The sequence below is a fragment of the Tachyglossus aculeatus genome, chromosome 27 (genome assembly GCF_015852505.1).
Source record: "Tachyglossus aculeatus isolate mTacAcu1 chromosome 27, mTacAcu1.pri, whole genome shotgun sequence".
NCBI classification, from domain to species: domain Eukaryota; kingdom Metazoa; phylum Chordata; class Mammalia; order Monotremata; family Tachyglossidae; genus Tachyglossus; species Tachyglossus aculeatus.
Window position 1 is genome coordinate 2,970,572 of NC_052092.1, and position 24,520 is coordinate 2,995,091.

At 53.3% G+C, this 24,520-nt stretch overlaps 1 protein-coding gene across 1 annotated transcript; it reads right to left on the reverse strand.

The window, feature by feature from the left end:
* Positions 1-6,605: 6,605 nt before the first annotated feature.
* Positions 6,606-24,405, reverse strand: LOC119946468 (sodium- and chloride-dependent GABA transporter 2-like). The gene is made up of 15 exons (XM_038767781.1): positions 24,346-24,405; positions 21,131-21,364; positions 19,475-19,609; positions 18,912-19,052; positions 17,968-18,052; positions 17,450-17,582; positions 16,670-16,804; positions 12,444-12,547; positions 11,192-11,316; positions 10,125-10,237; positions 9,736-9,873; positions 9,429-9,531; positions 8,595-8,695; positions 7,839-8,012; positions 6,606-7,073 (listed from the first exon to the last, which is right to left on the reverse strand). Exons 2-15 carry the CDS (start codon positions 21,357-21,359, stop codon positions 6,945-6,947), a joined length of 1,845 nt encoding a protein of 614 aa, XP_038623709.1. The 5' UTR covers positions 21,360-21,364; positions 24,346-24,405; the 3' UTR covers positions 6,606-6,944.
* Positions 24,406-24,520: the final 115 nt, after the last annotated feature.

Here is a 24,520-nt window from a genome sequence, read left to right on the forward strand (position 1 = left end):
TCCTCCCTCTTCTCCCTTCTTCCTCCTCCTCCCTGTCTTCCACTTCCCAGCCCTCCTCTCTCCTCCTCTCCCTCCTCCCTGTCTTCCTCCTTCTCTCTCCCCTTCCTTTTCCCTTCTCCTTTTTCTTTCTCTTCCTCCTCCTTTCCTCGCAGCAACCCAAAAACAGCAGTCCCAGGACTCCCTGGCAGTACCTGACTGCGGGTGGGGTGTGAGAATGTGAGAGAGAGAGGGGAGTGTGTGTGTGTGTGTGTCGCTGTGTGTGTGTGTGTCTGTGTGTGTGAGAGAGAGAGTGAGAGTGTCACAGGAGGGCAGACACCCCGCGAAGCGAAGAAGGGGAGGGAGCAAGGGAGCGAAAGGCTGTTTCAACATCCAGTCCAGGGAAGCCAAGTCCCCAGGCAGGGCACTTCCTGTGTCCGCCCGCTGCCGCAGGGCCTGTCCTACAGACACCCTGGCTCCCTGCCCGGGCTGAGCCAGGCACAGCCCCCACCCAGCCTGGGATGGCAGAGCCTTGACGGAGGCTTCCCTGTATGATGATCTGGGGGCATGGTATCGGAGTAGCCGGGCCCTCATTTCCCACCTGGGATTGGATTGGGGTCTCTGGGGGCTGGAGAGAGGGGGTTGGGAGGCTAGGGACACCAGCACGTGCCAGGGCAACTAGTGGACCTGGCTAATCCCACGGTGATGGGCAGAGGCCAGAGCTGCCAGGGAAACACAAACAAGGGAAGGAGGAGGATGCAAGTGGCACACACAAACCCAGCAACCTTCTCCCCTCTCCTTCTCCGGCCACAATTCCAGGAACTTTCTTCCTGACCCCCTCCCTCTCTGGAGAAGCAGCATGGCACAGTGGATAGAGCTCGGGCCTGGGAGCCAGAAGGTTGTGAGTTCTGATCCCACTTGTCTGCTGTGTGAACTAGGCCAAGTCACTTCACTTATTCTCTGTACCTCAGTTCCCTCATCTGTAAAATGAGGAGTGAGACTGCGAGCCCCAGGTAGGTCAGGGACTGTGTCCAACCCAATTTGCTTGTATCCACCCCAGCTCTTACTAAAGTGTCTGGAACACACTAACAAATACCACAATTATTATTATTATTATTAACCTCTCCCCAACCCCCTCCTCCTCCAGGAATAGCCTCCCCACTCCGGACCATGTTCCCAGCACCCCAATCTCTCCCTGCTCCCTCTCCTCCCCCGATGTCCCATTAAGATAGTTGAAACAAGAGGGCATCTGAGCAAGAGGCTCAGAAGATAGAGGTCTCCACCCCCACCCCCACCCCCACATCCTGGAAACCAGCCCCAGTTTGGCAAAGGCTATTCATTCATTCATCCATTCAATCACATTAATTGAGCTCTTACTGTGTGCAGATCACTGTACTAAGCGCTTGGGAGAGTGCAGTAGAACAATAAACAGACACATTCCCTGCCCAAGCTGAGCTAACAGTCTAGATGGGAAGACAGACATTAATATAAATAAATTACAGATCTGTACCTCCCAGAGAGCACAGCAACAGAAATGTCCTGCTCAGAGTTTTAGAGCTACTCTCCCAGAGTGGGAAGACTTCCCTCCCTGAGTGTCAAATATACCTCCTCAGAATTTCAGATACCTTCCAAAGAGTGTCAAAGCTACTCCTTCAGGGAGTCAGAGATAACATCCCCAAAGAGTTCCCCTCCTAAGTGGCAGAATTATCCCTCCAGAGTGTCAGAACTACTCACCCAGTGTCAGAGATACCCTCCAAGAGTGTCAAACCTACACCTCCAAGGAGGCAGAGATAACCCCAGAGTGTCAGAGTTTCCCTCCGTGAGGGGCAGAAATAGTAGTAGTAGGATTAGTAGTACTCCCCAGTAGTGGGAGGGAGAACAGGTATTGAAATCCCCATTTTGCAGATGAGGGAACTGAGGCACAAAGAAGTGATTTGTCCAAGGTTGCACAGCTGGTAAATGGTGGAGCCAGGATTAGAACCCAGGGCCGTAATCTTTCCACTGGGCCATAGTTCTTCTCACCATGAACCCTCACCATAAACCCTGGGCAGTCAGCCTTAGTGAACAGAGCAAAGGACTGGGAGTTAGGAAACCTGGCTCTAATCCTGGCTCTGCCAAGGCAAGTCACTTAATCTCTCTGGTCCTCAGTTTCCAAATCTGTCAAACCCAATCTCCAAAAGGGATAGCAACTGGCTCCGATCTGATTACCTTGTATCTTCCCCACACATCCTCAGCACTTCATAAATACCTTTTTTTTAAAAAAAAAAAAAAAAGCAGGGGGGGAATTGTGAAATGGAAAGAGCCTGGGTGTCAGAAGACCTGGTTTCTAATCCCGCTCTGCCAATTGCTTGCTGTGTGACCTTGGGCAAATCACTTCACTTCTCTGTGCCTCAGTTCTCCTGTTCTCCCTCATACGAAGACTGTGACCCCAGGCAGGACAGGGACTTTGTTCAACCTAATTGACTTGGAATTTGTGCTCCCACAGCACTTAGAACAGTGTTTGACACATAGTAAACACTTAACAAATACCATAAAATGAACAAATGGAGGAAATGTTTTAAAGCATCGCTACAGTCAAGGCAGCATGACCATTGGACATTAGGAGCCTGGGAGGCACCCGTAGCAGATTTTATACCCTGCCACTTTCTCTAGCCGTAATTTATTTTCCATCTGCCTTCCTCACTAAACTCTCACCCCCTTGCGAGCGGGGATCGTGCCTTACAACTCTGTTATATTGGTCTCTCCCAAGTACTTAGCAGAGTGCTCTGCACCCAGTAAGCCCTCAATAAATAGCATCGATCCCAAGAGGACACGCTTGCTTTCAGAGGACCGTGAGACAGAGGCAAAAGACAGAACAGCAAACACACGACCACAAAGGACAGCCTATGTGTGTGTGCATGTTTGTGTGTGTGGTGTGTGCTTGTGCCAGATTTGGATCTCCCTCATTAGTCTATTCAGCCACACCCATTAATGGCATCTTCTTACACTTACATATGTTTTCTAATAGCTGTTGGTTTTTTTCCTTTAGTCCCTGGAGTTTATTAAGTCTTCATTTCCCCCCCATACTCCCTCTCCCTTCTATGGCATCTATGCAAAGAATCTTTACTCGGGCACTCGGTATTCACCCCACCCTCAGCTCCACATCGCTTATATCCATGTCTGTAATTTATTTATTTACATTAATGTCTTTCTCGCCCTCTACACTGTAAGCTCATTGTGGATAGGGAAGGCGGATCTGAACGGTTTGGGCACTTGGTATTCACCCTACCCTCAGCCCCACAGCATTAATGTCTGTATCTGTAATTTATTTATATTAAAATCTATCTCCTCCTCTAGACTGCAAGCTCCTTGTGAACCGGGGACCTGTCTACCAACTTTGTTGTACTGGACTCTCCCAGGTGCTTAGTACAGCGCTCTGCACACAGTAAGGGCTCAATAAATACCGCTGATTGATTGTTATTCGTATCTGTTTTCGCATTCTTAATCACGGTACAGTGAGAGCCCTGTCTCCTGCTTCCCTCATTCGATGGTTAGCTCTTTGAAGGCAGAACTATACCTTCTCCTTTTTCTTTTGAGGAAGCTAGCATAGTGCTGTATCCCCAGTAAGCCAATAAGCACTTAATACAGTGCTCTGCACACAGTAAGAGCTCAATAAATACGATCAAATGAGACTCGAATGGCATCTGACTGAGACTATGGAAGGGAGAGATGGACCAGGAAAACAGGAATGGAAAGATAGTGGGGGAGAGGCCTAGTCTTCTCCCCACTCCTGCTAGTACATCTAAATACTGGCTCCTTATCCTGCTGTGTGACCTTGGACAGTCACTTCACTTCACCCCAGTGTCCTCATCTATAAAAGTGGGATTCAAAACCTACTCTTCCACACCCTCAGACCGTGGAACAGCGACTAGGTCCGAACCGATGGTCATATATCTTCCCCAGTACTTAGGATATAGTAGGCTTTGAACCAGTAGAGTGATTATAAATTTAGGCTCGGGGAATCCCAGCCACCAACCAAGCTGGCCTTGCCCTCTGCCCCTGGCGGGTGTGCCAGTAGTCTTCAGGCTGTTCTGATGGGAAGCCAAGCTAGCTCTCTTCCTCCCTTCAAGGCCCTACTGAGAGCTCACCTCCTCCAGGAGGCCTTCCCAGACTGAGCCCCCTCCTTCCTCTCCCCCTCTTCCCCCTCTCCATTCCCCCATCTTACCTCCTTCCCTTCCCCATAGCACCTGTATATATGTATATATGTTTGTACATATTTATTACTCTATTTATTTTACCTGTACATATCTATTCTATTTATTTTATTTTGTTAATATGTTTGGTTTTGTTCTCTGTCTCCCCCTTCTAGACTGTGAGCCCACTGTTGGGTAGGGACTGTCTCTATATGTTGCCAACTTGTACTTCCCAAGCGCTTAGTACAGTGCTCTGCACACAGTAAGTGCTCAATAAATATGATTGATGATGATGATGATGATGATGGGAAAGGGCAGCCCCGTGGGGCCAGAATTCTGGGGGCAGGAGCGCACCCACCCACCAGAGGCAACGGGGAGGAGGGCAGGGCACTCTTGCCTGGTGACCAGAGCTGCCTGTGGAGTAGCCAGCCATGTAGATGCCTGTACTTTGTGGGCTCGGGGCCACTCTGGGTGGGCATGCCTGCTGGGCCCCTTGGAGGGCAGGGAGGGGCAGGGAGCTGCAGGTCTGGGCTTTCCCATCCAGCCTCCTCCCGCCCCAGGGCTTCCCCGCCCACTGTCTTTCTGATGGGGTTTAGTCCTCACCAGGTGGAGGCACCCGGCTCCCCAGCCTTTTATGCTGGGCACCCCCAGAGCACCGGTATCTGGGAACGCCTTTCCTGGGAAAAGGAGGAGGACGAGAAGGAGACGACACCCGTGCAGACCCAAATCCAGGAGTCTCCGACCCTCTGTGGCTGGATGCAGCTCCTCTGGCCCGTCCAGGACCCGACCCCACCTCCCTTTGCGGCCATGGGTTCTAATCCCGGCTCCGCCACTTGTCTGCTGTGTGACCTTGGGCAAGTCACTTCACTGGGGGCCTCAGTTACCTCATGTGTAAAATGGGGATTGAGTCTGTGAGCCCCACATGGGACAGGGACTGTGTCCAGCTTGATTCGCTTGAATCCACTGCAGCTCTTGGTGCAGTGCCTAGCACATGGTAAGCGCTTAACAAATACCTCATTATTATTATTATTATTGTTGTTGTTGTTAGCCTGCCCAACCGGTCCCAGTGTCCCCGGGTTAACGGGCCTACAGGACTGTGGCTGGCTGGAGAGGAATAGAAGGCGGCCTGGAGGCTGGAGGCCAAAGCCTCTGAGTGGCTGCACATCCCGAGATCCTGTCCCTGGCCCTGCCCCATGCCCTTGTGTGACCCCAGACAGGCTCCTGCCTGTCTCTGAGCCCCAGTCCGCCAACCGCCATCCAAGGTCCCCGAGGAGCTTAGGTGACCCGTATTGAGGTAGTGCAGCCTCCCTTCCCTCCTCTGCCCCAGCTTGGGCGAGTGCCCTGTGGGCACCCTTGGCAGGATACCACATCTGGACCAGAGGAAGGGAGAGGCTGGTCCATCTGGGGCCAAAATCCAAGGCACCTGCCCAGGTGTGGTCTGATCAGTGAATAGCCAGGGCCGGGCTAGTGACCAAGAGAATAGCCACAGTGATTGAACTTCCAAGATGGGAGGTGGGAGATGAGCCAGGTATTCTGACATGTCTCTCTCTCTCTCTCTCTCTCTCTCTCTCTCTCTCTCTCTCTCTCTCACACACACACACACACACACACACACACACTCAGACCACACCTCCACAAGTGCCAGGAAACACCATGGGCACTCACACCTCTGCCCGGCGAAGCTGAGATTGTCCCAGCCCCCGGAGTTGTACACGCATGGCGCTGGACACACGCCTCCACCTGAGCTTGCAAGAGTCCAAGTCCAGCGCAGCCTGGCACAGGCTGGTGACCCAGGTAACAGCCCCTTCTCCCCACAACATCAAGCCTTGGGGGGCAGGCCTGTCTCTCCCAGATCCAGTGCTTAGAATAGTGTTTGGCACATAGTTAGCGCTTAACAAAAGCCATAAAAACCAGATACCAAAAAGTATCCTGGCCGGGGGCCATTGGACTTTCTGCGGGTGGAGGGGAGAATCAGGGCCCAGGGGAGGCCTGGTCACAGCTGGGGCTCCTCTGTGTGTCCATGGCGAGGGTGACTCGGGGCCGTTTCCTCAGGGGGCGGGGAGGAGGTGACCTTCTCTCTGTAAGGGACCCCCCCTCACCCTGCCCCTGCATGCTGGAAGACCATCTATCAAACAAATACCACTATAAGGCAACTGAGGCACAGAGAAGTAAAGTGACTGGCCCGAGGTTCCACAGCAGGTAAGTGGCAGGGTCGGAATTAGAACCCAGGTCCTTCTGACTCCCAGGTTTCGCTCCTTTGATGTCCGACAGCCCCCTCCCACCCTCACCCTCCCCACTGCCCCCACCTCTCGGACAGACCCAACTCCGTCAGGGTCACGATAGGTGTCCACCCCATCCCACTACCTCAGCCCTTGTGAGGCCACTCCTGGGGACCCACTATTGACTGCCCAGCTGGCTTTGTGGGGAAAGAGACCAGGCTCAGCAGGGGGTGCCGTGGGATAAAGAGGAATTTAATGGAATGAAGAGAACAGCCCCCAGAGCTTGGAAAAGTCCCGGTCCACTCTGCATCCAGGAGGTGTCCAGTACAGTGCTCTGCATGCAGGAGGTGCCCAGTACTGCGCTCTGCACCCAGAAGTGCCCAGCTCTGTGCCCAGCAGGCCGTGAAGGTCCTCAGCAGGAGGCAGGCAGTGGGTAGGGCCCCTTCCCCCCTCAGCTCCCCGGAGAGTGGGGTGGATGCACTCCCACCCCCTTGCTGGGGGCTTCCCCAGGGAATGGCCACATCTCCCCATTCATACCGGCGGCAGCCCCCAGTCTGGTCCATGGGGGGGGGCGTCCCTAGCAGGGGGACTCCAGCTGCTCAGGGGCCACCTGGAGCAGTGCCCTGCCGCTGGGGGTGGGGGCCGCCATCACCGCCTGGAGCTTCTGGGGCAGGTCTCCATCTGGGCACACGAGCTGGCGGACTCTCTGGAAGACACAGGGGAGGGGCAGCCATGGGGAAACGTCCAGCCCAGCCTAGTCCCTTCCCCAGCTCCCTGGCCTCACTCTCACTAGCCCCACCACCCTCCAGTTCCACCGGCCATGCCCTAAAACCCACCTCCACCATCCCGCCTCCCAAATTCCCAGCCCCTCCTTCAGACCCCAATCCTTCCCCTAGACTCCTTTATGCCAGTCCTTAATCCTAGCTCCCTCTCTAGATCCCTAACCCTAGCTCATTATTCCTGCCACATGTTACTACCCAAATCCCAGATTCCTAGCCCCCTTCCTACTCCTAATCCCTCCCCTAGATACCCTAGCCCCCCTCATCCCGAATTTCTATCCCCATCCCCAGCTCCCTCGACCATCCCCTGGATTCTCCCTTCAGTTCTGTCCTCACGCCTCATTTTCAGCCCTTCCACATCCTACTTATCCCAGAGGGCTCAGGGTCAAAAAGTGGGTGATCCTCTTTCCCCTCCCTCACACACCCATTCTTCTTCCTATTCCTTATCCTTCTGCCCTCCTCCTCATCTTCTTCTTACTTCCTTAAACTTTCTCTTTCCTTCTCCTCATCCTTCGTCTTTCTCTCCTTCTCCTCCTCTGCTCTTCCTCCTCCTCCTGCTCCCTTCTTCCCGCTCCCTGCTCTCCCACAACTAGTCTCCCCTCTCCTCCCCATTCTGGCTCTCCACTTCCAGCCACCCACTTCCCCATGACGAGTCCCAGTTCTGGCTCCCACATTCCAAGTGCCAGTCTCACCTCTGTCAGAGAGGAGCCCTTGGTGGTGACAAGCTTGTAGCCAGCCCAGGCGGGAATGCAGACCATGGAAGAGACGGCCAGGAGCCAGCCCAGCGTGTCACCCCACCATGGATACAGGTACTTCTTGTTGTACGTCAGCGGTGTGTACTTGGCCAGGGAGAAGACAAAGGTGGCCTGGTGGGGCCGGGGAAAGGAGGAAGAGTTAAACAATTAGTCAATCAATCAGTGGTATTTATTGAGCACTTACTGTGTGCCAGGCACTGTACTAAGTGCTGGGGTGGGTACAAACAAATCGGGTTGGACAGAGTATCTGTCCCAAATGGAGCTCAGAGTCTGAATTCACATTTTACAGATGAAGTAACTGAGGCATGGAGAAGTGAAGTGACTTGCCCAAGGTCACACAGCAGGCAAGTGGCAGAGCCGGGATTAGAACCCAGGTCCTTCTGAATCCCCGGCCCGGGCTGTATTCACTAGTTCACGCTGCTTCACTCTGTCACGCTCGGTTGGAGTGGGGTCTAACCTCCCTCGGCCTCAGTTTCTCCCCTCCGGGGAATGGGAAGAGCTCTCCTAAAATTCTCTCAGGTACCTAAGAAGAGGGTGAATGGAGGGAACATGTTTACCAGTCCTGTTATATTGTACTTTCCCAAGTGCTTGGTACAGTGCTCTGCAAATAGGAAGTGCTCAATAAATACCACTGATTGATAAAGTGGACTGTGGGCTTCTTGCTCCCTTTCACTCTGTCTCGGGGACTCTTACCAAGCAGACGGCAGGCGTGAAGAAGAGCCAGCAATACTTAATGATGGGCCACGGCCGGTAGCCAATCATGTCTTCAATGTTGTCATAGAAACGCCCCGCCCCTACAGGGAGAGGAGGAGGAGGAAAATCCCATCTATTAATTGTGGGGGTCAAGAGGAGCAGGGAAGGGACTTGCAGGGAGAAGCCCAAGTCTTCCTTGTGGACTCGAAGCAGGTATAATTGGCTGAAAGGCAGTTTCCTTCCTGGGAGTAACAATAATAATAATAATTGGGGTATTTGTTAATCATTTACTATGTGTCAAGCACTGTACTAAGGGCTGGGGTGGATACAAGCAAATCGGGTTGGACCCAGTCCCCGTCCCACATGGGGAGCACAGTCTCAATCCCCATTTACAGATGAGGTAACTGAGGCACAGAAAAGAAAAGTGACTTGCCCAAGGCCACACAACAGACAAGTGGCGGAGCGGGGATTAGAACCCACAACCTTCTAACTCCCAGGCCCATGCTCTCCACTACACCATGCTGCTTCTCTAATGGGTGCAGTAAGAGGGACTTAGATTAAACCAATGAAAGTTGTTCCTAGGTGCCAGGGACACTGAACCCGGGTAGGGGAGACTGAGAGTTTGTGAACTCTCCTTTCCTGAAGACCCTCAGGGACTGGAGAGATATCTGTAAGTGTGGTTCTGCTTGGAGGCAGAGGGTTGGGCAAGATGACCTTTCTGTGGAGCTGCTGTCCTGCTGGAGCAGGAGTGTCCAGGCTGTCCTGAGCTGCCCTGGGCTGGAGGTTTCCGGGGTGGGAGCAGAGCTGCAGAGGTGTCCTGGGGTCGACACTCACCATATACCCAGGCCACGCAGACGGTCTCGAAGATAGCCACAAAGAGCAGGCACATGCCACTGGCCGCGTAGTAGTCGAAGAGCTGGAACACATACATGCCTCCCTGCCCGCGGGGAGGAAGGGGAGTGTTGGGGGTAGCCTGCTCCTGGTCAATTCCAGCCTCAGTTTCCCCTCTGGCAGGTCCTGTGTGACCACCCTCACCCCTATATCGCTCCCAGGACAGGGCTCAGCCTTTCCCGGTTGCTGGGTGAATGCCCGCCCCAGACCCCAATCCCCAGTCTTCCCCGAGCTCGGCCCCCTCCCTCACCTCCGTGAGCATCACCAGTCCAATGAGGTAGGAGATGATGGAGACCCCCAGGATGAGGGTCTCTCTCCGGTTCTTCTTGCGGAAGACGTGTGGATACATGTCCACCAGGGCGGTCACCAGGCTCTCCACGCACACAAACTGGGTAGCGGGGGCACACAGAGGGTGAGGGCTGGACCCGGGCCCAGGCCACTGCTCACCCCAGAAAATCCCACAGGAATGGGGCCTAGGTGCTTTGCACATAGTAAGCACTTAATAAATGCCATCGAAACAAAAATAGACCCGGGACTGAGCGCATCCCCCTCCCCCATCGTCTGTGGGCTGTCTCCAGAGGTGGTCATTGGTTCTGGGCTGGGGGCAGTGATGGGGTGGGTGTTCATTCTGTCAGGTACCTGACTGTCCAGCCCCAGAAGGACTACCATGAAGAAGAAGCAGCAGGCCCAGAGTGGGGAGAAGGGCAACATTACCACCGCCCGTGGGTACGCGATGAACGCCAAGCCCGGGCCTGTAGCGAGAAGTCCAGAGAGCCCCCTCAGCGTCCCCCCAGGATGGCCCCAAATGGGGACCCCTGCCCCCTCAACTGCCTCTGCTTAGCCAGTGCTCTGCACACAGTAGAATGTAAGCTACTCGAGGGCTGGAATCATGCCTACTAACTTTATCATACTCTCCCAAGAGCTCGGTCTACTGTACTGCACACAGCAGATTGGAATCTCCCCGAGGGTTAGAGATTGCATCAACTAACTCTACTGGACTCCCCCAAGTGCCGAGCCCAGGGCTGTGCACGCAGTAAGGGCTCAATAAATGTCAATAAGTGATTGATCTGTGTGAGCTGGACTCCTAATAGTGATAACTGTGGCATCTGTTAAGCTCTTACACATGCCAGATATTGTACTAAGCCCTGGGGTAGATGGGAGATAATCGAGTTAGACCCAGTCTCTGTCCCACATGGGGATCACAGTTTTAATCCCCATTTTACAGATGAAGTAACTGAGGCCCAGATAAGTGAAGTGACTTGCCCAAGGTCACACAGCAGATAAACAAGCGCTTAGTACAGTGCTCTGCACACAGTAAATGCTGAATAAATACAATTGAATGAATGAATGAATGACGGAGCCGGGATTAGAACCCAGGTCCTTTGAATCCCAGGCCCGAGCTTTTTCCACTATGCTGCTTTTCCTGGTCTGAGAATTCCAAATCAGGGCTGAAAAGCCCCATATTGGGATCTTCCTATTGTGTTAGTCTATCGAAGCCTATCCCCCCTCCCCAAATCCCCACACCCCCACCCCTACCCCCATAATCAAAATGAGAAGTTGGCAAGCCTGCCTCCAACTCGCCCCATGGCTACCCTCCTTTGGTGGGCTTGAGATCCCTGGGGAGTGGTGAACAAGGTCTGACCTAGCTCCCTACCCACCCTCCTCCCCATCCAGCCAGCAGGGGTGGTCTTAGGGATGCCACGCACCTGACTCTGCCACCTCGGAGATGGGCACCCCTTGCTCCTGAGCCATGAAGCCCAGGATGGAGAAGATGGCAAAACCGGCCACGAGGCTGGTGCCGCTGTTCAGGAAGCAGAGCGCGATGCAGTCCCTGGGGTGAGAGAACAAGGAAGAGATGGAGAAGGAGCAGGAGGAGGGAGAGGATGAGAAGGACGATGACGGGGAGGGGGAGATGGAGGAGGAGGAAGAAGAGGAGAGGAGGAAGAAGGGGAGAAGGGAAGATCAATTTTAGCAACCTTTGGCATCAGGGCCCCCCACTCCTCAATCCTAGACACAGGAGGCTTGGGGCTAGTCTAATCAAGAGGCACATCCAGAAACCAATTAAAGGACCTCCCTCCCCCAAGAGAAGCTAGAGTCAATCATGGTTGAACAGTGTCTGGGGGATTGGCCACTTAGATGTAAACATTCACCAACTCCTTCCCTAGGAGTTAGAAATGCATCGTCAAATGTGACCATAGAAACTGGCCCAGGTCCCACCCTGAGCCCAAAAGAAATCCAGCCTGTAGGCAGGAAAGAATTTCCTCTTTCCAGGCCTTAGCCCCCAATTCCCAGGGGTGCCTGCTCTCAGATGGTCCCCTGCCCAGGGAAGGTTTGCTGGACTGGTGTGAACTCAACTGTGGAAACCAGAGTGGGGAAAAATGCTGGGAGCTTCTGAAGAGTGGCTGGTTTTGCGATCCTAAGATTGGGCCTCCCAGTTAGTCAGTCAATTGTATTTATTGAGCGCTTACTGTGTGCAGAGCACTGTACTAAGCAGTTGGGAGAAGTACAATACAACAATAGCCAGATACATTCCCCGTCCACACCGAACTTACAGCTAACAAATAATTGTGGTATTTGTTAAGTGCTTACTACTATGTAGTAAGCAATTCTCAAGAATTTGCTTGGATACAGGCAAATCAGGTTGGATACAGTCCCTGTCCCACGTGGGGCTCACAGTGTCAATTCCCATTTTACAGATGAGATAACTGAGGCCCAGAGAAGAGACTTGCCCAAGGTCACACAGCAGACAAGTGGTGGAACCGGGATTAGAGCCCATGACCTTCTAACTCCCAAGCCTGGACTCTATCCACTAGTTCATGCTCAATACACCCAGGCCTGAGTGCCCACCTAGACGTTCCTGGATTAAGCCCCCTTTCCAGTAGGAGATGGGGGAGCCGGCCTGTGTTCCCGCAACCTCCGGGGTGCGGTGCCCAAACATCACCCCAGCTTCCCCGTTACCTGTAGCAGTTGTTGTGATAGGTATTGTAGCTGCCCAGAGCAGTCAGGCACCCTAGACAGATGGCATAAGAGAAGAAGATCTGAGTGCCCGCGTCCATCCACACCTGCAACGGGAGAGGACGACAGAGCTGAGGCTCGGGAAGACCCTCTCCCCTCCCCGCTGGAGTGGGATGGGCACTGGGTCTCCAGTGCAGCCCGGAGAGTCGGGCTGGGGGACTCGATGCCAGGGAGAACACGACGGAGAAGTGGGAGACTGGCCGTGGGTGCCGAGATCCACCTGCCGGGACCCTCCAGACCGGGCTGTGTGATGGCTCTATGGCACGGTCGATCAAAATCCCCTTCGAGACTGTTTGCTTGTTGTGGGCATTCATTCATTCATTCATTCGATCATATTTATTGAGCACTTACTGTGTGCAGAGCACTGTACTAAGCGCTTGGGAAGTACAATGTGGGCAGAGAATTTCTTGGGCAGAGAATGGGTCTGTTATACTGTTCTGGTTTACTCTCCCAAGCTCTTAGTTTAGTGCTGTGCACATAGTAAGCTCTCAGGAAATACAACTGACTGACTGAGAACCCAGAGGGGGCAAGGAGCTCAGGCTCACTGGGCCAGAGGGTGGTGTTATGTTGTAAATTAGTCTGTAAGCTTCTTGAGGTGAGGGAATCCATCAATAAAATAATGGCATTTATTAAGCGCTTACTATGTGCAAAGCACTGTTCTAAGCACTGGGGAGGTTACAAGGTGATCAGGTTGTCCCACAGGGGGCTCACAGTCTTAATCCCCATTTTACAGATGAGGTAACTGAGGCACAGAGAAGTGAAGTGACTTGCCCAAAGTCACACAGCTGACAGTTGGCAGAGCCGGGATTTGAACCCATGGCCCCTGACTCCAAAGCCCGTGCTCTTTCCCCCGAGCCATGCTGCTTCTCTAGGGGACTGGGAAGTTATACAGCAAATTACTGATAATAATAATAATAATAATAATAATTGTTAAGCACTTATTCTGTACCAAGCACTGTACTAAGCACTGTACTAAAACAATCAGGTTGGACACAGTAGCTGTCCCACAAGTCTAAGGGGTGGGAGAACAGGTATTTTATATTTTACAGATGAGGAAAGTGGAGCCCAGAGAAATAGCAGGGAACATGACTACCCACTCTGTTACACTGTACTCTCCCAAGTGCTTAGTCAGTGCTCTGCACACTGTAAGCACTCAATAGATATGACTGATTGATTGATTGACTTGCCCGAGATCACACAAGTGGTGGAGTCAGGATTAGAACCCAGGTCTCCTAACTTCCAGCCCTTGGCTCTTTCAATAAGGCCATGCTCCTTCTCTATGGGGCTCTCGGGGAGGTAGGATGGGGCAACGCCTTGAGAGAGGCAAATCTGGACCCAGTTCCCTTTCCCAGCCTCAATTTCCCCAACTACACCCTGGAGAGGACAATCCTGGGCTTTCAGGGACGTGCTTGGGAGCAGGGGATGAAAGCGGTCTTGTAGGAAAAAGGACCCGGTCTTCTTGAGAAATAAAAAGCGCTAGATAAATACCAGGTTATTGTGGTCACAGTTATTATCTCAGCTGCCCGGAGAGGCCCGTACTTGTGATGATTCTGATTTAACAGCTAGAATAACAACCCAAGGAGATGGGGATCAAGGGAACCGAGGCTAAGCAATCCTTTAGGCCTGCAGGAGACAAGAATCCCACTGGGGATGGAACCCTCCCCTAGGCACTTCCTGACTTCAGAGGATTTCTGGTCTCAGCCTGAATGTTCTCGTTGCTGCACCCCTGCAGGGCTGTTGTCCTATTACAAAGAGTGCCCAAGCTGTTGACTTAAGAACAGTTGATGTAAATTTTGCATACTCACAAAAATCCCACCCCCTCCATTTTCCTCCCGGTGCTCCCCTTTTTACTCCCCAGGCTCCCCACGTACTTGTTCCATCACCCCGACCAAGCTCCACTCCCCAATAAAGAGAAGAAGCATGACCTAGGAGAAAGAGCCCAAAACTGTTAGTCGGGAGACCAGAGTTCTAATCTTGCTTGCTGTGTGACCTTGGGCAAGTTATTTAACTTCTCTGAACCTCAGTTTCTTCATGGGCGAAACAGAGATATACCTGTTCTTGCTCCCCTTTAGACTGGGAACCCCGTGTAGGACAGGGGCTGTCGGATTCAATTGTCAGCCAGTCAGTCATTTGTATTTATTGAGTGTTTACCATGTGCAGGGCACTGTGAGCCTGTCTTCTAGACTGTGAGCCCGTTGTTGGCTAGGGACCGTCTCTATATGTTGCCAACTTGTACTTCCCAAGCGCTTAGTACAGTGCTCTGCACACAGTAAGCGCTCAATAAATACGATTGAATGAATAGGCACTTGGGAGAGTACAGTACAACAATATAACAGACACATTCCCTCCCCACAACGAGTTTACGGTCTAGAGGGGGAGACAGACATCCATTTAAATAAACTACAGATCTTTATATAAGTGCTGTGGGGCTGGGAGATGGGGGCGGTGATGAATAAAGGGATTTTATCTACCCCAGCATTTATCGTATAGTTTGTCACATAGTACGAGAGTAGCAAATATCATTATTATTATTAGAGAGATTAGACAAGAGGGAGAGAAGCTAAACGAGCAGGGATTGAGAGGTCTCTGGGGTGGGCAGAAGGCATGGCGAGGTGTCCAAAGTTGCCCTTCCTGATGGGTCCCTGAATTGGCCCAGTTTGGAGACCTCAGTCATGACAGCTGGATGTTCCAACCCCCTATCCTTGTCTCCTATAATAAAAATTTTAACTGGGGAATTTGAATTGTGCTTACTATGTGCAGAACATTGAGCTAACCACTAAGGTAGACCCAGGATAGTCAGCTCAGATTCAGTCCCTATTCCACCCAAGGCTCCCAATCTGAATGAAAGGGAAAACGGGCATCTTCCAGCATGGCATAGTGGATAGTCATGGGTTCTAATCCCGGCTCCGCCACTTGTCTGCTGTGTGACCCTAGGCAGGTCACTTTCATTCATTCACTCATCCATTCATTCAATCGTATTTATTGGGTGCTTATTGTGTGCAGAGCACTATATTAAGCACTTGGAAAGTACAATTCGGCAACTTCACTTTTCTGTGCCTCAGTTCCCTCATCTGTAAAATGGGGATTGAGGCTGTGAGCCCCACATGGGACAGGGACTGTGTCCAACCCGATTTGCTCTATCTACCCCAGTGCTTAGTATAGTGCCTGGCACATAGCAAGCACTGAACAAGTACCATAAAAAGAAGAAATACTACTACTACTATCATTACCGCTACCTGTGCAGGAGGCCCAGAGATGACTCTGTGTTCTGATTTCTCCCCTTCCCTTTGCAGACCTCACCTCCACTGGAAGCTCAACCCTTTCTGCTGTGGGAGAATATTAAGGCAGCCCAGCTCCTGAAGGCAGGGGGATGGTGGTGATGACCTCTGTGGGTCCTATAAAAGGACCAGGAAGAAGAATCTGGATCTGACCTCCCTTTCCCTTTCCATCCCAACTTATCCAGCCTTTTCCATCCCTGGGGGAGGGGGGTTGGGGAGAGTGGGAGGGTCTCTGCCTGAGGCATCTGGAAGCCCCCCAGGGGCCTGAGTTACCGAGGGGTCTGGCCCAGCAGAGAGAGGAAAGAGCGCCAGCAACAGGGCCGGAGTTCGAAGGTCAAGACTCCACTCCATCCCACACCCAGAAGGGGGGAGCCCGCCTGTGGAGCTGGCCTGTGGCCAGCTTTTAACATCTGTCCTCTCGAGGTGCCTGGGGGGCCCCTAAAGGCCCAGTGGGGGCCAGCATGGAGCAGGGGTCCCCACCTCCTTCTTCCAGTTCCCTCCCCTCCATCTCTCCCTCCCTGCAGGGATGAGCATTCCAGCCAGGGGAGGGGGGCTAGAGGCCCCCACAAGATCCTGCACGTCCTGGAAGAAGAGGGATGGTGATGATAACAATAATAATAACAATAACAATAAGAGTGTTTTCTTAGGTACTTACTACACACCAAGCACTCTACTAGGCACTGGGGGAGATACAAGATAATCACGTTGGACACAGTCTATGTCCCACATCATCATCATCATCATCAATCATATTTATTGAGCGCTTACTATGTGCAGAGCACTGTACTCAGCACTTGGGAAGTACAAGTTGGAAGAGAAGGGGGGAGCGGGAGGATCCAGGCATAAGCCCGGTCAGACCCTCGGCCCTCGGCCCCCGCCCCGGCTCCTTACCTGGGGGTCCCAGAGGCGGGTGAGGTTTGGGTACAGGTAGAACTGAATTCCCTGGCCGGCTCCAGGCAGAGTCACCCCTCTGATCAGCAGCACGAATAGCATGAGGTAAGGGAAGGTCGCAGTGAAATACACAACCTGACCGGAGACGGGACAAGGAGCATGACCACTTAACCCTCCAGGAGCACCTCCAGCCCTGCCATCCCATCTCGGTCCTTCTTTTCTCGCCCCCTATTGCAGACAGCCCACAGCAGGGGGCCCCCAGCTCTGCCCTCTCCTCCCCGCCAGGAGAAACCCCCCAGCTTTTTCACTGCCAGCCCCATCATCCTGCTATGAATTCTCTCCCACGTTTCCTTCTTTTCTCCCTCGCTAACTCCCGGAACCCCTAAAACAGCCCTTCCCGAGAGCAAGGCCTCACCATCCATCCCACTCTGCAGAGGAGGAAACCGAGGTCCAGAAAGGTTAGGCCATTTGGCCAAGATCACACAGCAGATGGGTGGCTCTGAACCACTAGCAGGAGGAGTGTTTCCTGAAACTCTGCCCTCTGACCCCTAGATCTGTCTGTCACACCAGCGATTTCTGCCCTTTAGGGAAGGGCAGCCCCCCAAACTCTCCATAGTCTGGGCCCCCTCCCAGATTTCTCCAGCAGGTCCAACCCAGCCCCCTGAAAGACTAAGGAAGCCCTTAACTTTCTCTCTTCTCCAGAGCCTCACCCCCACCTCACGGTTCAGGACAAGGGCGGGGCCCAAGCCAGTCCTGGGTCCCAAGAGGACCCAGACCCACCTTGCCCGTGGATTTGACGCCCTTCCAGATGCAGAAGTAGCAGATAATCCAGGCGAGCAGGAGGCACAGGGCCAGCTCCCAGCGCAGGGCACCCAAGTCGTGAATGCCCGCCGAGATCTTCAATACCCGCCTCCTGGAGGGGGGCATGGGGTTTGGGGGCTGAGGCCGGGGACTCCCAAAGCTCCCAGCCCCCCAACCTGGTTTGAGGATGCCCCCCCTCTGGAGCTCCCTGCCCACGTACCCAACCTGCTCTGAGGACTTGCCTCCATCCCCCCAGAACTCCCTGCCCAGACTCCCACCAGTAAAGAGCCCCCAATCCACCATGAGGATTGATCTTCCTATCCCCCAAGAGCTCCCTGCCCAGACCCCAATCTGCTTGGAGCCCCCCAATCTGCTGTAAGGACTAGCCCCTACCCACCAAAAGCTCTCTGCCTTCCCCTCAGCCTCGGGCAAGGAGCTGGAGCAAGGAGTTGTGAGGGGAGGAGAGAAGGGACAATCAGGGAGCGGAACCCACTTACTCCCAGAATTCAATGACTGGGGAGGTGGCATTCTCTGACACCGTGAAGGAAGTGTTGTTTGCCTTCTGGAACTCCACACAGTGCTCTGGCCGGGGAGAAGCGGTTTGTGGAAGAAGGTGGATGAGGAGGAGGAGAAGGAGAAGAGGAGGCAGGGGAGGAAGAGATCAGACCCAGATCAGCAAACAACAATGATTGCACAAATATCCAATGCCACTGTCAGATTAAAAAAAAAAAAAAACTGACCGCTAGATTGTAAACTTCTTGAGGGGAGGGATTCATTCTTTCATTCAATCGTATTTATTGAGCGCTTACTTTGTGCAGAGCACTGTACTAAGTGCTCAAGGGATCAAGTCTACAAACTCTATTGTCCTCTTCCAAGGCAGTCAATCGTATTTATTGAACATTTATTCTGTGCAGAGCAGTGTGCTAAGCACTAGGGAGAGTACAGTGTAACAGTGAACAGACACATTCCCTGCCCACAGTGATCTTACAGTCTAGAGGGGGAGATGGACCTTTCATTCGTTCATTTATTCAATCATTCAATCATTTATTGAGCTCTTAATGTGTGTAGAGCACTGTACTAAGCACTTGGGAAGTACAAGTTGGCAACATATAGACACAGTCCCCACCCAACAACAGGCTCACAGTCTAGAAGGGGGAGACAGACAACAAAACATGGTCGAGGATGACCTTATTATAAATAAATTAGAGATATGTACATAAGTGCTGTGTGCTCGATAAGTGCTCGATAAATACCATTCATTGATTGAACCTTCATGTCTTCCCTCGAATGGACGCTCTCCCAGCCCCTGATCATCTGAGGTGGTGAGCACTGAAGAGGAGTCAGGACCCCACCTAGCAAGGGAGCTGGACCGTGAGGCTGGGGGTGGCAGCAGGCGATTAAGGGAGTTGGGGAGGAGGAAAAGGGGGAGGGACTCCCTTACCTGTATTCCACTCATTATGGCAGCTGCCCCAAGGCAGGTCGGTGGTGAAGGAGCTGAAGAGGTAGAAGAGAGCCCAAGCCAGAACAATGATGTAATAGAAGTTCAGAAGGACCACGATCACCTGAGAGGCGTAGCCAATGCCTGGATGGGCAGGGAGAAGGGGAACATGGGTACCCAGAGGGCAAGTAAGGATGAGATGGGGACTCCTGGAACCGCCCCACTAACCCCCGAAGTGACCCCCGACTCAGGAGACCTGGGCTCTCCTCCCGGCTCTGCCCCTTGCCCGCCAAGTGACCTTGAGCAAGTCACATGCTTCTCTGAGTCTCGGTTTCCTCATCTGTGAAATGGGGATTTAGATCCCTGTTCTCCCTCCCCACTTGGAGCCTGAGTCCCGTGCGGTACAAGGACTATGTCTTACCTGGAGCTATTGCCTCTAGCCCAATGCTTAGCACATAGTAAAGGGCTTAACAAACATCAGTTATTATTGTCTCCCCCACCCCCAAATCTGCCCTGCGGTTGGGGCTGTGGGTGGGGATTTGGACGCAGTGGGGGGACTGGCTGACCTTCGAAGATGGGGCAGATCTTCCTCCAGGCCGTGACGCCCCCCTGGCTGGTGTACTGGCCCAGCGCTGTCTCAAGAAGGAAAACCGGAATGCCGCAGGTGAAGAGGAAGATGAGGTAGGGGATCAGGAAGGCTCCTGTAAGAAAGCAATATCTGTCTGTCTCCAGATTGAACCCTTCCCTAAGGTGACCCCAGACCAGACCACTTCCTGCTCTGACCCCTGACTGGACTGTCCCCTGGGGTGACCCCTGACCCGATAGCTCCTTGTTCTGATCCCCAACCAGACTGTTCCCCAAGCTGATCCCTAAAGGAACCATTTCCTGGTGTGACCCCCTAACTGGACCGCTCCCTGCTCTGAACCCTGATCAGGCCCTTCCCCAGCATGGACGGCAACCCCTTGGCCCCAAAAGCTTGGCGGACTGCAGGCTGGGGAGGGAGGGAGCTCAGGGGGGCCGAGGGGACCACGAGGAAGCAGCTCACCCCCTAATCCTCTTTTGACCAATGCACAGAGCTAAGCGGGTTAGGCCATACAGGAAACCTCTGCTAAACCTTCAGGCCCGGGGCCAGCCATCCCCACCACCAGGAGTCCAGCAGAATTTAATTCACGGGGGCCTTCCAGAGACCTCCCCACTTCCTCCCTGCAGCCCCTTCCGCAAACCTAGGAATTGTCTTGGGGAAAATGAGGAAAGTGGGAGTGTTAGTGCCCTGTCCATCTTTGGGATCCCAGCTCGGGACCCCACCTCCAATCAGCGGGACCCCCAACCAGGCCCCCCGACACAATCAAGCTGGAGCGGGTGGTCAAGACCTGGCTGCCTGTGAGCCAGAGGCCAGAGTCACATGACCCAGGCACTGCTGGAACCAGTGATACGTCCCTCTAATAATGGTAATAATAATTGTGGTATTTGTTAAGCACTTACTATTTAAGGCACTGTACTAAGCACTGAGGTGGATACAAGCAAATTGGGTTGGCCACAGTCCCTGTCCCACATAGGGCTCACAGTCTTAATCCCCATTTTATAGGTGAGGGAATTGAGGCCCAGAGAACTGGAGTGACTTGCCCAAGGTCACACAGAAGACAAGTGGCAGAGCTGGGGTTCAAATCTGACTCCCAGGCTTAACATGAGACCACTCAGTGCCAAAGTAGCCACCTTCTCCCCCCTCCCTTCCCCACAGTTAGGCTTTCTGCCGTGCAGGACAGTGAAGGCCCCAGCCTTTAAGGGGCAGTTGACCATAAAGTGGCCCTCTGGGGAGAGGAGAAGGAGAGAAGCAACACAATCTAGTGGACAGTACATAGGCTTGGGAGTCATAGGACCTGTGTTCTAATCCTGGCTCCACTACATGCTTACTGTGTGTCCTTGGGGAAGTCACTTTACTTCCCTGGGCCTCAGTTTCTTCATCTGTAAGCTGTCAATGAAATACCTGTTCGCCTTCTCTCTTGGACTTGTGCACCCAAGTGGTACAGACGGGAACTGTGTCTGATCTGACTGCATTGTATCAACCTCTTTGCTTAGCACAGTGAAAGCACTTAAATACCATCACCATTCTTACGATGACGATTAGGGATACATAATGGCTCAGCTATGATTCAGCCACAGGGAGTCCCTGGCAGGCCTCTTGTGACAGCGTCCCTTGCAGGCTGCGTGGGCAAGCCACTGACCTCCCCCGTTCTTGTAGCAGAGATACGGGAAGCGCCACACGTTGCCAAGCCCGATGATCTCTCCGGCCACGGACAGCACAAACTCCATCTTGTTGTTCCACTGGTCCCGCTCCAGGGTCCCCTCCTCCGACTTTGCCTCTTCCTCCTCCTCTTCCTCCGCCTTTTCCACGACTGCATAGGTTGGCTTCCTCTCCCCATTGCTGCTGGGTCCAAGCCCACCACTATCCATCCCACCTGGAAAGAGCATAGGACCAGGAATCAGGACAAGTGTGTCCTTGGAAAAGTCATTTAACTTCCCCAGGCCTCAGTTTTCTCCTCTGTAAAATGGGGGTTCAACAGCCATTCTACCCCACCATCAGCCCTGCCACGGGGCGGGGACTGTGTCTGGCCCGATTACCTCATTCCTCTCCTAGCGCTTAGCACGAAGTAAACATGCAGCAAATGGCATGATTATCATCATCCAAGGGCAGCCTAGGGGAATCCCAGTATTATTCTGAGTGGTATCAATGGAGGGAGAGTAGTTGAGGGAACCCACTCCCCTTGTTTTTTATGACATTTGTTAAGCGCTTACTATGTGTCAAACACTGTTCTAAGCACTGAGGAAGATACAAGCTAATCAGGTTGGACACAGTCTTAATCCCCATTTTACAGATGAAGTAACTGAGGCCCAGAGAGGTGAAGTGACTTGCCCAAGCTCACGCAGTAGACAGGTGGTGGGGAGAGCGGGAGAACTTGCCCTTCCTAAGCTGCCCCTGCTCATTGCTGGCCTTTCCATGCTCCCTTGGACTGTTAGCTGGAATCACCTGCACCCCAGGCAGGGGGAAGAGCTCTAAGTGGGGAGGTGCAGAGGAGATGCAGAGGAGAGGTCCAGGTAGCTGGAAACTAGGTGAGCGAAGCTGCAGGCTGGCTTCTACAACATTTACAAAAGCTCCACCCTACTCCATGATGGACTTGCCCCTTCTGGAAGGGTGGAAGGGGAGCAGGGATGAGGAGCTCTGCTGCTGACCCTCACTCACACCAGTGGACTCCCCCCCTCTCCCAACAGGAGGACAGCAGCAGGACTCAGAAGGACCTGAGTTCTAATCCCCGCTCTGCCACTCGTCTGCTGTGTGACCTTGGGCAAGTCACTTGTCTGGGCCTCAGTTCCCTCATCTGTAAAATGGGGATTAAGACCGAGAGCCCCATGTCGGTCATGGACTGTGTCCAACCGGATTAGCTTGTATCTACCACAGTGCTTAATGTCAATCACTCAGTCAGTCGTATTTATTGAGCACTTACTGGGTGCAGAGCACTGGACTAAGTGGTTGGAAGAGTATAAAACAACAGAGTTGGTAGATATGTTCCCTGCTCATAAAGAGCTTAGTACAGTGCCAGGCATATAGTAAATATTTAACAAATACTGTTAGAAAAAGAAGCAGCAGTTGGAGATGGAGGGAGTTGCACCTGAGGCAAACATGAGCCCCATCCCCAGGGCGATAGTCTGGAACCACCTTTCTTTCCTGGGTCCCTGACCCTGCTCCCTATTGGCCCCACGGTGCGACCGCACAAAGGCTTCTGGGAGGAAGTGTGCCCCACTGGACCTGGAGCGCCGCCCCCATTTTACAGAGGGAGAAACCGAGGCCCAGGCATAACTCCCCCCCATCCCCCGGCAGGCAGTCCCTTCTCCACCAAATCCAACGGCTCCTCCAGCCCCAGCACCCTTCAGAACTGCCCAGGAAGGAAGGAGACAGTCCACTCTTCTATCCCTGTCCCCCTCCCCTCCTGCCCGAGAGGAGACCCCACTCCAGAAGGACGGAAGGACCTTCGGGAACCAGCAACCCAGACGGGAGTCCCAGAAAGGAAGTGGTACTGACCTGCAGGAAGGAGCCGGCGAGGGGGTCTTCCCAGGGGGGGTAGAGGGCTGGGGGGCTGGAGAAGAATTGTCGGGGGTCTCAGCGCTGGCTATTTAAAGTGTGAGCCAGTACGGCTCTGCCGCCCTGTAACTCTAAACTTCACCCGGCCCACATTCCGACTCCTGCCTGCCTCCCTCCTCCCCACGGCCCCTGAATAACTGCCTACACATGAGTGACTTCATGGTCTTGGGAGGGAAGGAGGGAGGGAGAAAGAGGGGGCGTATCAGGGAGTTTGTTCACGTGTGTGTTTGTGTCCACATGTGTGTCCCAAGAGCTTTCCTCTCCCCTGGGTGGAGTTGACCCCTTTACAACCCCCCTCGCTCGCACCCCACCACAAGCCGAATACACCTGGGCTCATCTCTCCCCTAGGATGCCAAGGGAGTGTCCATCCCACTCTTCCCGTCCAGGATTCATCTTCTCCCCATCGACCCTGGCCTCCTGATAGACCTTCCGGAAGGAGGTGGCATTAGCCCAGCCTGGAGCCTGTCTCTACCACCCACTGGTCACCTGGGGTCAAAGGATGGGCCTTCCCGGCTGCCCTGGAAAGGGAGAAAACCAGGATCGGGGGTCAGGTATTCTTACTACAGGAACTAGATCTAAGTGTGTAGAGTTTCCCTAAGAAAGTTAGTGAAGGCAGCCTGGAATTCCTGGGGACTCCTGTCCCAAGACTGGGACGAGGGAAGGGTTGTGAGAAGCTCCAACCTCTCCCCTCTACTGGGGGGCAAAAGACCAGAATTCCCCTTTCTGTTCCCCTTGGGACTGAAAAGGCAGCCTGGTCTAGTGGAAAGGGCAGGGGGCAAGAAGTCAGAGGATCTGGGCTCTGATTCCAGCTCTGCCACATGCCCGCTGTGTGATCCTGGACAAGTCACTTCTCTGTGCCTCAGTTTCCTCATCTGTAAAATGGGAATCAAATACTTGTTCTCCTTCCCTCACAGATCGTAAGCCCTGTGTGAGACAGGGTCAGTGTCAGATCTGACTGTACTGTTTCTCCTCCACGGTTTAGCACTGTGCTTAGCACTTAGGAAGCACCTAAAAAATATCATAATCATTACTATTCAACCTCCACAAGGCATTTTTTCCCTCTCTTCTTGACCAGGCCCCTGTGGACCAGTTCGGACCTCAGCCCAATACTCCGCACAGGAAATAATAAATACCATTGGTTGATCGATTGATTAATTGGACTTGTAGGCCTGCCCCCACCCCCAGACCGTGGCGTCACCCAGAAAACTCTGGAATGGTGATGCAGCTCTCTCAGCCGAGGCTCTGACCCTCCTGCCCCCGGCCCGCGACTCCCTCCCAGACCGAACGGGAATGAGCTCTTACCGCAGACAGGGGTGGGGTCCAGAGACCCCCTCCAAGTGAGACTCTTCCCCTCTCAGTGGGGGATCCCGCTCTGGAGGGTGGCGAGAGAACAGTTTACAGCATTCCCATGACTCTCCTGGGCAAGGGGCTCCATGCTGATTAACGATTAGCCAACAGCCAAGCTCTAGGTAAACTC